General features: G+C 33.2%; 2 protein-coding genes across 4 annotated transcripts in view; both read left to right on the forward strand.

The window, feature by feature from the left end:
- LOC117105043 overlaps positions 1-8167 on the forward strand; it is a 13585-nt gene extending 5418 nt beyond the window's left edge. For 2 of the 3 annotated variants that reach the window (XM_033246043.1, XM_033246042.1), the window contains exons 4-8: positions 1861-1914; positions 4973-5026; positions 6212-6355; positions 7179-7232; positions 7926-8167. In XM_033246043.1, coding sequence (XP_033101934.1) covers positions 1861-1914; positions 4973-5026; positions 6212-6355; positions 7179-7232; positions 7926-8152 — 533 coding nt within the window. In that variant the 3' untranslated portion in view covers positions 8153-8167. The remainder of the gene's footprint in view (positions 1-1860; positions 1915-4972; positions 5027-6211; positions 6356-7178; positions 7233-7925) is intronic. The other variant, XM_033246044.1, reaches the window with a different exon arrangement.
- A 247-nt stretch (positions 8168-8414) lies between these two features.
- LOC117104985 (circularly permutated Ras protein 1-like) overlaps positions 8415-13422 on the forward strand; it is a gene marked incomplete in the record, with an annotated part of 43532 nt that continues 38524 nt past the window's right edge. Inside the window, 4 exon segments of the mRNA XM_033245963.1 lie at positions 8415-8423; positions 9044-9187; positions 9316-9405; positions 10539-10690. Coding sequence (XP_033101854.1) covers positions 8415-8423; positions 9044-9187; positions 9316-9405; positions 10539-10690 — 395 coding nt within the window.

Consider the following 13422-nt stretch of genomic DNA (forward strand, 5'->3'; position numbering starts at 1 on the left):
ATGTTCCATTCTGGCTTGAGTGACAGTAGTTTTTATATGTCTAGTTTGTTGCCTGTCTAGAAATTATGAGTTTAGACACCAAAATCATATCTGTAGCTTATTTAGTTTCAATTTTATGCACATTTTAGATAAATTTGGCAGCCATTTTTTAAAATGCCCACCATTTGTATACAAAGAGTAAAATCAAGTGTCAACAGGGCTTAGGGTGACCAGAAGGGATTAATTATGATATCTGGCTATGTGGATTGCTTCTAACATTCCACTCCCTCTAACTCATTTTTTTCAGATTTTTTTTCTAGTCTATTCTTGCTGTCCATCGTATCCGATGATGACTAGGGGGGTAGTTCTGGGTGTTTCAGCCGAACTTGCAGGCGTAATCCCTTTCTATTGCAGAAGGATTGTGTGCAGTGTACTCAAGGATGATCTAGGTTGGCTGTGTTGCTTTTCACAAGACTGAAATTTTGTATCCTCCTGTTTTTTTTTGTACATTATCCTATATAAGTAATATATGATTTAACATTTTGTAAATTTATGTTTCCACCTGGGAAATTAAATAGATTACACAAAACTGCATACGAAGCTCTCCGACCTGCACGTGCGCCAACCTCAAATTTTTGCTATAATTTCTATCACAAATTATGTATTGAAATATTATTACCGTTACTTAATATAATATTATTATTACTTAATGTAAGTGCAGTTTGAGGATCATAATTATTATTAATTGCTATCATTTCAATATACAGTAGCAGTGCAGTTAAAATTCCATGTAAAATTTAGCATGCCTCCCATGTAAAATTTGTCCTCATGGGTATTAGGTGGTGTTTCAAAGGCACATAGTAGGACTGCTGAGGACAACTTGTCAGGTGTTAAAAAATGAACAATTACTCAACAAAAGCTCTGTAGTTTTGGATGAGTGATTGTATATTGTGTATTTTCAATGTCATTTCTTTGAAGAATTTTTTTAAATGCTCACTTTTTCAACACCAAATAAAGATTTGTTTGGAAATGTGTGCTTTTCAAAAGGAGGAATGTGTAGTTCTTTAGCATTTATTGAATGTTATGGCTGAAAACAGATCCATTTGAGAGTAGCATAGCTCAGTTGGTTAAACTAATGGTAGCCACTGTTTGTGCGTTGAACTGAGGAGATCCTTGCAGTTGGTCCTGTGTGCATTTATGGCCCATGTCCATGCTATAGAACTCAGTACACAGTATACTCTTTGAAAAAGACTAGAGGATTGTCTCCCGGTGTACTGCCCAATCCCAACCAGAAGGACCCCACTGGAAATAAGTCTTCGGTCTTAGTACGTTATTCTTTCTTAGGCCTAAAACAGAAAAAAGTTTTGTTGGCGTAACCCGACAAAAGAAATCGGCCGACCCTAGACATTTTTATTTAAATTTCATGATACAAATTTATGTGAGCAAAGAGGGTGTGGTTAGGCATCACGCAAATGTTTCAAAAGTGGTCCAAGGACAAAAAATATGACAGGGGCCCTTTAAAGGCTTATTTAATTGATTTTATAGATTTCAAGATCTTTGCTGAATATTGTGGCAGTAAAAATAAAAGGGGAAAATTTTTTTTTAGGCCTTATTGTGATTCATACCAAAAATACTAACCTATCCGATCCTTTGTGAAACCAATAGTGTAATTATAGTTTCCTTGATTTTGAGCAGACCAATAAGTACAGTATATGCCCATTGACTAGACTATTGGAAAGATCTACAACTACCGGTAGAGTATTAATGCGTCATGAACATAATATATGGACCATTTATAGGCAGTCTGGCCTTGGTTTTAGGCATTGTTTCCACTCCCAGATTTAAAAATACATTAGATTTATTTGTGGTTTTTCCTTTCAGCAACTTATGGAGAAAGTATAATAAGAGGTTCCCGTAGGAATCAAGCAGTCCAAGGTTTGATTGTTGTTCAATTAGTTTGTCACTAGTCATGCATTCATTTTTTGTTTCCGTTATGTTACTTTAACCACTATAAGATGTGTATAAGAGACAGGTAATAAGGTTGTTATTAAGTAAATTGTAACCTTCACTGGATCGTTTAAAATAAAAACATCATTCCAATTTTCTCTGTTTTTTGCAGAAAGAAGTTTATTAAGTGTTGTGTTGTTTATAAATTTCGTTCTTATTTCCGTAATATTTTTATTATTTATTTTATTATCGTATTGTATGAACGCAAAATGGGAAAGTCATCAGTGATGTCCAGAATATAATGACACTTTTAATTGAGTTCAAAATACCATTTAAATGTTAGTCTGGTTATTATTGGAATTGACAGTTCGAGTAATGTCGATTATGTCGTTATTAATGACTAGTTTAAGTTCATTTTTTGCCTTTTTGTTTAATTCTTCTTTATATATAATTTATTTATTATCTTATTTACATTATTTGTAACTACATTGAGTAATAATGCATATTATTAAACAAATTAATAGAATATGGACATTGTACATTGCAGTACTTGTCAAAACCACTAAATTTTGCAATTAGATGATTGTTACTGTTTTTAATGACAATAAGAGATTATCTGTGGTTTTGTCTGCAGATATTGCAGTACTTTTTATCTTTCAGTTTCCATTGCTCTGCTGAAGACAATTTTTAATATTTGATGTTCTTTTAAACCATTACTTTTCACTATGTATATTAATTGTATAAATCCACTTATTGTGATTCATACCAAAAATATCCCTAACCTATCGCAAATATAAAAATAACTGGAAATTTTAAGTACATTTACAGTATATCATCTAAGATTGCGTTTTATACTTTAGCATATTGTCTCTGCAATTATCCACATCATCCATTCACCTTGTTAAATTAAGTTTGCTGATGTTTGTATGCATAATTATTAGAAAATTATGATTTTATTATTTTGTTATTATTGTTATTATTTTATTATCATGGCTGGCAGAACGTTTTTCAAAGTGGGGGCCGACTAGTAAGGTGAATGGGAATATGAATTGCGATTGAGCCGATCATACAAAAATCTGCACAGACATATATTCTCTGCCAAAAAGTGGGGCCACGACTGGACCCCTCCCCCCGTTTTTTATTATTATTATTATTATTATTATTTAATTATTGCTATTTTACTGTTGCTGTCACTGCCTTTGCCACTGTTAACACTATTATTGTTATAGTTTAATATTGAAAATATTGATATTATACTTGTTATATAATTTATTTATTATATTTACATTATTTGTACATATTTATAAACTACATTGAATTATAATGCATTGCACATTGCATATTATTAAACAAATTAATAGAATATGGACATTGTACATTACAAAACTTGTCAAAACCACTTCATATTGCAATTAGATGATTGTTACTTCCTTTAATGAAAATGGAGAGATTATCTGTGGGTAGATATTGCAGTACTTATCTGTTTCAGTTTCCATTGCTCTATTATAGACAATTTTAGTATTAAATAATGTTTTAAATCATCACTTTCCACGATCTATGTTAACTGCACAAACCCACTGTAGTAGTGCTCAAGGCTCTACAGATGGAATATACCAAAATTACCGTAAATTAAAAAGCTACCAGAAAAGAAACACCACACACATCACTGCACCATTTACTGGCAATTTGAGGCACAGACAAATTAAGTTATATTTCAATTTTTCTTTATTTTTCATATAAAAATGAACTTGCATGTACACAATTACTTATTTGCATAAACAGCAATAACTGAGTGCTTAGACTTTGTAATGGATTGAATAACACTAAGCTACTTAAGTTTGTGAAAGGTTTGAGTGGGAAACTGTAGTTTGGAACAAAATAGAAATGAAAAGAAAGGGAGAGGGAAAGAGAGAGATGATAGAGCATGTGATACCGCTCACCACTTTATGTATGAATTGAAAAATAATTCCCATAATAATTTCTCATGTTCACATCATTTACACCTAATTTGCATGTGTATTTATAATATTTGCTAGTATATTTGTATGTTAATTTGCATATTAATTTGCATAATATTTTGTTTATGCTTGGTTACTATTAGGACATAACATTATCTGTTTATTCTTTATAAAATGCATTGAATAAAAAAAGACTTACAATATTAATCAAATTTCAAATATTACAAAAACAATGCAAGTCTTTTTTTTTATTGAAAATTTGATTAATGTTGTATGTAAACAGTAGTGCTAGTTTTATATGTAAATTTTAGTTTCATTTTGTTCTGGCATCACATCTTTCTGTTCACTGTAGATATTTTTACATTATGTTCATGTTGTATATTAACAGTAGTACCATTTATATATTTTAGTTATTTGTGGTTTCATTTTATTTTGGCATCACATCGGTTTCTGTTCACTGTAGATATTTCCACATTTCAGACCATTATTAAATCAAATGTGCATATTATTACCCTTACAATACAAAGGTTTTTGGACTATATTAAAGGATTTAAAGCTAGACTGACTACATTGCTGTAGCCCTTAGACATGACATTTTATGATTGCAGGCGTATAAATCGTACCTTGTTACGCAAAAAGATAGTGGATTTGGGACGATATGATTTGGGATATGGATTTAGCCTTCTGGTTACCATTTTACAGGTACCTACCAAAATATCTGGGGTTACTGATGGTTGAATGAACCTCAGAAACAGACCTATCCATAAAGATTTCTGTTTTAACTTGCTGGCCAATCAACCCTGATTTTCAGGGGTTAGGGGCCCAACCGGACCGGGCCCCCCAAATTTTTCAAAATTATTTTTAAAAATGGAGAAGAAAAGGAAAATATTAATCAAATTTAGTCCTGAGAGTGCCATTTCCAGCCATCTAGAGGTGAGATAATAGTAAATTTTCTTACCTCTAGTGGTCTAGACTGAAAAATTCCCTCCCTAGGCACCCTTATTTTTTTAGAATTCTTGGATCCATTACTGATATTTTTGGCACATTTCTTCATTATAAAAATATATTATATTTTATTTATGTCACAGGTGTATATGATAATGTTGGTGGATCTTCAAGCAAAAAGCCTAGTGCTTCAGAAGGTAAGTTGTCTGCAAAAATAATATCAAATATATATATATATATATATATATATATATTAAAATGTCTTCTATTAGAGTTAGGGCTTTAATATAAATACTTTCGCCTTATAGTTTGATTGGATGGGATTTCTTTAGTGAGCACTCCCCAAATGCTAAGTTGCTTTCCCTGAGTATATTATATTTTCGTTTGCTAAGCAGATCAAGTAATTTTAATTGTATATTTAATTGGTTTGAGTAGATTAAATTAATTATATTATTATTATTATTACAGTAAAACCTTGATTTTACGTATGGTACGGGACCGGAGAGTGTACGTAAATCGGGGAATTCGTAAAATTGAGGTTGGGTTAAATTTGTCGTAACCTTTGACCTTATACGTACGTAACACTCAATAAACGTATGTTATGAACGAACGCTGTTACCTAGTCTAGACCTAAGCCTCTAGGCCTATGAATAAAACCATGTGTTTAGTGTTTTTATTCATTACTTTACGATGTCATAATAAAGTGTTCAAATAAACCATGTGTCTAGTGCATTAATTCATCACTTTATATTTTTTATTTAACTAAAGAATATGAAAATATTGTAAGATTACCTATATGACAAAAGAATTTCCCTTCATTGCTATTCTAAACAACAGAGCTGTGGTGTTGTTGTCTGGGCCTGCTGAGACAAACTAAAACCATGTGCACTGCACTGGGTGAGCCAACAAATTAGCGTTTGTGTACATGAAACAGCAACCATGTGCACTGCACTGGGAGAGCCAACCAATTAGCGTTTGTGTACAAAACTATGCCTACTCAGCTTTGTGTAGAAAATTCGACCAGACGAGTTTTCCACACGAAGCTAAGGAGGAAAGCAATTATTTTCAGCACCATCGGTAGTTGTTCATCTTGCTCAGTTCACATGGTTTAGATTTTAACAACCTGGTATTTGACTCAATCAACGTGGCTGTTTAATGAAAATACGTTGCATTATGGTTTGTTTATTGTTATAGTTTATTGTTATAGTCTTTTTACTTACGGTTGCTCTGAAAAAGGCTGTTTGTTTTGAATATTTTCGGGCTTTTTGATGACGTCATCGTCAATAACAGGCATACGTAAAACTGAGGGTTTGTATAACTGGAGTACGTAAAAACGAGGTTCTACCTTATTATGATTATTATTATTATTATGTTTTTGGTAGAGGCAATATACGACAATAGGACATTTAACGGACCAGAAGCTATATATGATAACAATATACCAAAAGCAGCGAAGGCCAAAATACCAGAAGGTATATATGCAGAGCTCGGGGCTCATGAGCCACACAAGTACTCTGAATTAAGTGGTAAGCTATTTTCATTTATTTCTAATTTTCTTTTCCTTGAAAGTGACGTAAAGGTTGGGATAAAGGGAGGAGAATAACCCCTAACCTCTAATTGCATATGGGCGTGGTCTGTAACTACTGTAGCAGCCGTAGAGAGGTGTTTAGTTTCATGTTCACATCATTCCACAGCGACAGAGACTGAAATGAGGCATAGCATCAGGGTAACCCCAATTCTTCCAAAAGATGCAATGGGCTCAAAAAGTGCACACAAGCCAGATGGACCTCTCTTTTAAGTTATATTGAAGAAGACTTCTCTCTACCAACCTAACCCTGGATGACGAGTGACTTGAACCAGCACCCATTGTTAAGGCTGTAGTTAGCAACGCGCCCTGACTCACTGCTCTGCTGCTGTACTCGCCACAATGTGCTATGTGAGAGGAAATAAAATAATTATAATATGTTTGATGGTGTTGGCTAGCTAAAAATAACATAAATATTCCCTAGCACCAAAGATGACATACACATAATTCCTTCCAGTCTTACTGTAACTGTCATTAACACTTTTATCTGCCCCAAATTAGGAACAAACTTTCAGGGTTTGGTTTAGATTATGATTCAGTGTCATTGTCATGAAGAAACAGTTGCCATTTAAATTTTCTAAGTTTTCATTTAATAACATTTATAAAGTAAATGAGGTGCAGTATTGGTGGTGCTGTGCATAATATTGCAGGAATTTATTTGGGTTGTAATTTCTTTAATGAAGCAAAAGAAGAACAATGTTAATAATAATAAAATAATAATTAAATGATTTAAAAACGATTCATCATTTCTTTTTATATTTCAGCAAATGTTGCTCCTCCATTACCACCAGAGAACAGAAGGAAGAAGAAAGATGAAGGTAAGGTGATATGATCATCACTCTTCAGGAAAAAAATCTGCAAGTGATTTTGTTGGGAATATACCACATATACCCTACATGGTTTTTGCACTAGACGGTTAAACTTTGGTTGATGGTTATAGGGTTAAATTTTACTCACAAACGTGGGTATGATGTCTAGTTATCCTTTCCTCCATTGAAAATATGTTTAATGTTTTAAAAGCTAGCACAATTACTGTATAATCATTTGTTGTTCACTAAAATAATGTACCTACTATGTTTTTTTATTGAATGCTCTGGTACTGGTAATGGTATGGGCATTTATAATGCACCTCTTCTTTGTTGGTCCACATATGCTAAGTGTTGCTGCTGGTAATCAGCGTAGGAGCAGGCAACCCCCACCAGGCACTCATTTATACTCCTGGGTGGAGAGAAGCAATGCAGATAAAGTGTCTTGCTCAAGGACACAAACGAATTGCACAGCGAGGGATTGAAACCCTGACCTCAAGGTTGGGAAACCAAACCGTTGCTGCTGCACCAAACCGCTTCCTCTATAATTGTCTTGAATCCTCTCCTCTTTGACAAGTAATCCCATTTGATCATTCTTTTTTCTTTCAAAAATGGTACAACTGTGTATTATTATCATTACTTTTTACAATTCTTTGATGAGAATACAATTCAAAGGTATTAATTTTTCAACTTTTCCTTCAACAGAGAACAAACAAATCAAATACAGACGCGCTGATACAAATGTTGTTGCTGTTAAATTTGAATCATTAGTAAAGTCGAGCAATTCTTCTTCATCAACTGAACCAATCTTCTGTGATAATTGCTCTGCAGCATTTTCATATATCAGCAAAGTAATAGATGGACAAGTATGTGACATTTATTCCATGTTTTGTTGTTCTGGTTTTCTGGAAAAATGTGGCACAAGTGTATAGCTTAGTGCTTCTACTTGTAAAGTTGTGGGTTCGAGTCCCAGATAAGTCACTTGCTTGTGATCTGGGAAAGGCACTTCAAATACCAATGCATTAACTACTAGCTACAACATTATGGGATATTCTTCCAGTAATATGTCTTTCATAGACCTGTGTTAGATCTAATCGCCAGTTTAATAAATGTAAAGCATATAGAAGGCTAACTTTAATTATGAAATACTCTCCTATATTTAGTATGTGTTCCATACAGTAGGTGTTAGGTCTAATGGCCAGGGTAAAAGCTTTACCAAAATACATTACATACTGTATTATTGTTATTACATATAACTTGGACCATGATTGGATTGACCTTTAAGCTTACCTATAACATTAAATAACAGTTTTGTTGAATGCATTTTATTTGAAAATAAATATTTTTAGTATTGTTAATGTTTAACATTAACAATACTAAAAATATTTATTTTCAAATAAAATGCATTCAACAAAACTGTTATTTAATGTTATAGGTAAGCTTAAAGGTCAATCCAATCATGGTCCAAGTTATATGTAATAACAATAATACAGTATGTAATGTATTTTGGTAAAGCTTTTACCCTGGCCATTAGACCTAACACCTACTGTATGGAACACATACTAAATATAGGAGCTGTCTCTTATACACATCTAGATGTGTATAAGAGACAGGCACTGGGAGAGCCAACCAATTAGCGTTTGTGTACAAAACTATGCCTACTCAGCTTTGTGTAGAAAATTCGACCACAATGTTACAGTGTAAATTTGCCAGATTTTATTTAAAAAAACTAGACCCTCAGCAAATGTATTTTCTATGAAATAAGCCTCAATTATTAATATGTGATGAAAAACTGACAAAATGTGTTTGAATGATTTATCTAGGTGAATGGAAATGATCCAGCGATACGATCAAATGATGAAAGCATTGCTCGGATGGAGGCACGTAAACAGTTTGATGACGAACGTTATGTAGCATTCCCGGGTGCTCCCTCCCCGCAACATAAGGTGTACATATCACGATTACAGGTAAAGACCATGCAACATTGTCACTTGATGCACACTATAGATTTGATGCTAGCTATTAATAATTAAAATTATGAGAATAGTCAGTCTATTTAAGTAAAAAATGATTATTTATGCATTTTATATACTAGGCTATGCAATCTGCTATTGATACACAACTGAGTAGGATGGAGAAGCACCAACTGGACAAGCGAGTTGGGGTTGTTGCCTTCAACAACAAGGTAAGTTCCTTTACCTCTCCCTTGGTGTCCAGGCCATGTTGATAGTGATGATGATGGTGGTTGTTATGGTGATGATGATTATGATCGTGGGAATAGTTGTGTGTGATGGTGGTTATAATATGATCATAATGATGGTGGTGATGTTTCTGGTAGTGTTAGTAATGGTGATGATGAAGGTTAAGATGTAGATAACATAATAATGGTAACGTTGGTAGTAGCTGATGATCTTGATGTCAAAATTATTTTTATGACGAATATGAAAGTTATGAATATAGTGATAATGATGACGATGAGGATAACAAGCCCGTAGGCAGGATTTTTAAAGAGGGGTTATAATTTTTTCAAAAGGGCACTTTGAGTCCACATCCACCTATGTCCCACCATAATTGGGTTAAATTTTAAAAATATAACACCAAATGCCAAATTTCAAAAATTTGGAGTTAATTTCAAAATCTGTCATGCAAATGGTACTTTTTAGTAATGATTTAAAAGGGCATTTCTGGAAAAGTGGGTTTTTTTTAACACCCCTGGCTACGGGCTTGGATAATGATGATTAAGAGGACAACTGATGGTGGAGATGATGGTTACAATGAAGTTATTTCGAAGTGAGTTGGCATCAGGAAAATATCATAGGATTGACGTTTTGCCCTACCTGACATGTTGTACCGAATATTCAGTACGTCCCCAAAATAATAATTGCGAAAAATATTCACAAGTGATCCAAGTGGGAATCGAACCCACAACCTCCAGATAACTAGCCTGACGCAAAAACCCCTAGAAATAGCATTTGCAGTACCCACTGCTACTTGGTGGTTGGATACAACACTAGTTAGTCACTAAGCACAAACTCGGTAGTCTAGTGGTTATGGTGCCAGGCTAATTATCTGGAGGTCGTGGGTTATATTCCCACTAGCAAATTTTTTCGCAAGTATTTGGGGATATACTGAGTATTCGGTACGTTAACACCTCATGTAGGGCAAAACATCACTCCTATATAATGAAGTTTGTACTTGTGGACATGATAGAAATGAAGATTGTAATGCTATAGTTATTGGAGATGGGGTACTAATGCTTCAGGCCTCCAGTGTGAAAAATATTTTGATTGTAACAATCTACCTCTATGCTATCACCAGGTGATAGTAGTCGGTGATGGTAGCAAGGAACCAGTGATATTAAATGAGGAGCAACTTCTTGAGAAGGATATTGTAGTAGAAATTGGTCGTACTATTCCGTTACCAGCTCCCATTTCTCAAGTCAGACGATGCCTTGAGGACAAAGTTTTCAGGTATATTAATCTTTTATTCTTTATAGTTCTTTAAATAATTTATTTTTAGTAAGAGATATTTACAACTAAATATGAAAGTGCTTGAATTTACAACATTTATATGGGACCTCCAGAGTATCAATCAAACTGCTCTATCATAAAACCTCGAATAGAAGCCCTGTGTTTCTTTTTTTTTTCTACGACCCTTGGATGACTTTTTTTCAAGATGGGCTTCTTTTCAAGATTACTTTTGCAAACTAAAGAGGGGTCTTCTTTTCAAAATGAAAGCTGTAAATTTTGTAATTTCCAGTATACATTTTCCAACTATGGAATTTGAAATTTTGTTTAATATTTTTTTAAATTGTAACCATGCTAGTACAATAAAATAATATTGATACTGACAAGCTGTCATACTAATCAAAGATAACATCAGTCTGAATGTAATTACTATCTCAAGAGAAGCTCATATTATCATGATTAGAAGCCCATGGGCTTAATTTCGAGATGGGCTTTTTTTTTAGATTACTTTTGGGATATAACATACACATATAAACATACACATATAAAAAACATACACCTTCACAGTGAATACATTGATACAAAGTGCCACTTTGATATCCTATTTAGTTTTCTTCAGTTTCTGCTGAGGCGATGTTGAACACTGACAATCGCTACAGGATCGCTAGTGCCGATAGTCGTGTTTGTACATGTTGTATACTTGTCTTAAGTAAATAGCACTATAAAAAAATATAATTTTAAGAAATTCTAGAATGCCTGAGAATATATAGACCGAGGTCAAAGTTAAATGTGTGAGACTTGACAGGTCTGCATTATCATTAGGCTTTTCATTAATCCGTAGCTATATATAAGCTCAGTGTTTAGCAGTTTAGTTACTTGATAATGATGGTTGAACCATCGTAGTTTTTGTATTTATTAAATGCATTGCTGCATTTGTACTATCTTCAGGTATTCATAAACATTGATTTGCTCGTTTAAAAGAATCGAATAGATAACAAGCTTTAAACTCAATTGGTTTTTTTTTTTCATTCTAAATATGCCATAAGCACTGCTGGTTTTGTGATGTCAAAGCCCTTTCTGAAATAATTTTTAGTTGATTTTTTGGCTTAGAAATTAAAAAAAGAATGTTGTTAGTTAGGACATTCTCTATACCGTATAAGGATCTGTGTATATTTGCAAAGTTTCATTGGAATCCATCCTTCGGTTTTAGAGCCTTTAGGATACAGAGTTTTTTTCAGAATCAATCTGTGTAGCATGATTCATGAAAAATTATTACAAAGTATACGTTTGAAATAGGTTACAAGCCACAGAAGTACATTCAACTAAGATGACTTAAACTGCACTGGTCTATAGAATTTACAAATTTACTATTCAGAGAATTATAATTTCACCTTCGCGTGTTTGTTAATATTGTAAATTGTTTCCTTTATGCTCCTGCCAATTATAGAATAAAGATTTCCTTCACCAATATTTTTGGAATTACCAGGCCTAAAATACATAGACATAAATCAGTTGACGTCTTGTTTTCTAAAAACTGACGTCAACAAATTGACGAATCAGGTAACAGATGATTTAGGTATTGTAAAGAGACATACCTTCAGTTGCATTTTTCACAGAAGCAAATCACTGACTAGTAGCATATCACAAAGTATTTTGACGCCATACATTTTTGTACTACAGGTTTCCCTCTAATGAAAGACCCCTCCCAATAAAGACCACCTCCAATTAAAGACCATTTTTCTGTGGTCTCAAATTAACAAATGTCTTTTATTTTTATTATTCTAAACAGAGACCACAGCTGATAAAGACCATGAAAGCCCTGTCCCAAAAGTGGTCTTTAATTGGAGGGAGACCTGTATTTTTTCCTTTTGCGTTCATTGATTTTATTATTACAGTAGAACCCCTCCTTTTGCACCATATATTTTTAACACTATGGCCAACCTCTGTTTGGGGACACCTCCAATGAGGAGACACTTTCTTGGTCCTGGAAGTGTCCCTTATATAAAAGTTTTTTGCTTTAATATATTAACAAGAGGATGAGTAACATGATGTCATCATCCTACAGTATGTAAATTTATGTTCGAAAAAATGTCAGCAATGTTCGGAATACAGTATGCAATAAATATTGAAAAGTTTTGGAATGATATGTTACATTTTCCTTATGACTGTCAGAGTAGTTTTATATCCAGCAATTCAAATGATAACAAATAAATTTTTCAGAACCATTTTAACACATGACCAAAGGGTAGATGTTATTACCCATAATATCTTTTTAAACTATATTTGTGTTTTGTGTAATATATTTGTTGTTACCAATTTGGGAATGTTTGTTGCTGTTACAATAATAAAATAATAAAAGTTTATACTCATTTATCAACTGAAAAATAACTGATGTCACTAACAATAACATGGTTGTAATTTACACTTTTATTGCTGTGTCCTGAATACTTGTTATTTTAAGAAAATAATAACAGTGTATTTTACTCATTTAGTAACAGAAAGTTCACTTATACACATATTCATGGATCTGGTTTTGGGTAATCATTTATGTAAATATTTAAAAACAAACCCCCCCCCCCAAAAAAAAAATGTAATTAAGCACTCACTGGGCATGTTTCTGCTGAGCAAAAAAACACGAGTTTTCCCCCAAGTAGAAACGGGTCACAAAACAAAAATACGGTTAGGAATGCGTTCTAAAAATGCCTGTTTTTACACGCATTCATTATAGGGTTCAC

Source organism: Anneissia japonica, unplaced genomic scaffold (assembly GCF_011630105.1).
Source record: "Anneissia japonica isolate Jap-2015-1 unplaced genomic scaffold, ASM1163010v1 scaffold287834_len5846547_cov211, whole genome shotgun sequence".
NCBI classification, from domain to species: domain Eukaryota; kingdom Metazoa; phylum Echinodermata; class Crinoidea; order Comatulida; family Comatulidae; genus Anneissia; species Anneissia japonica.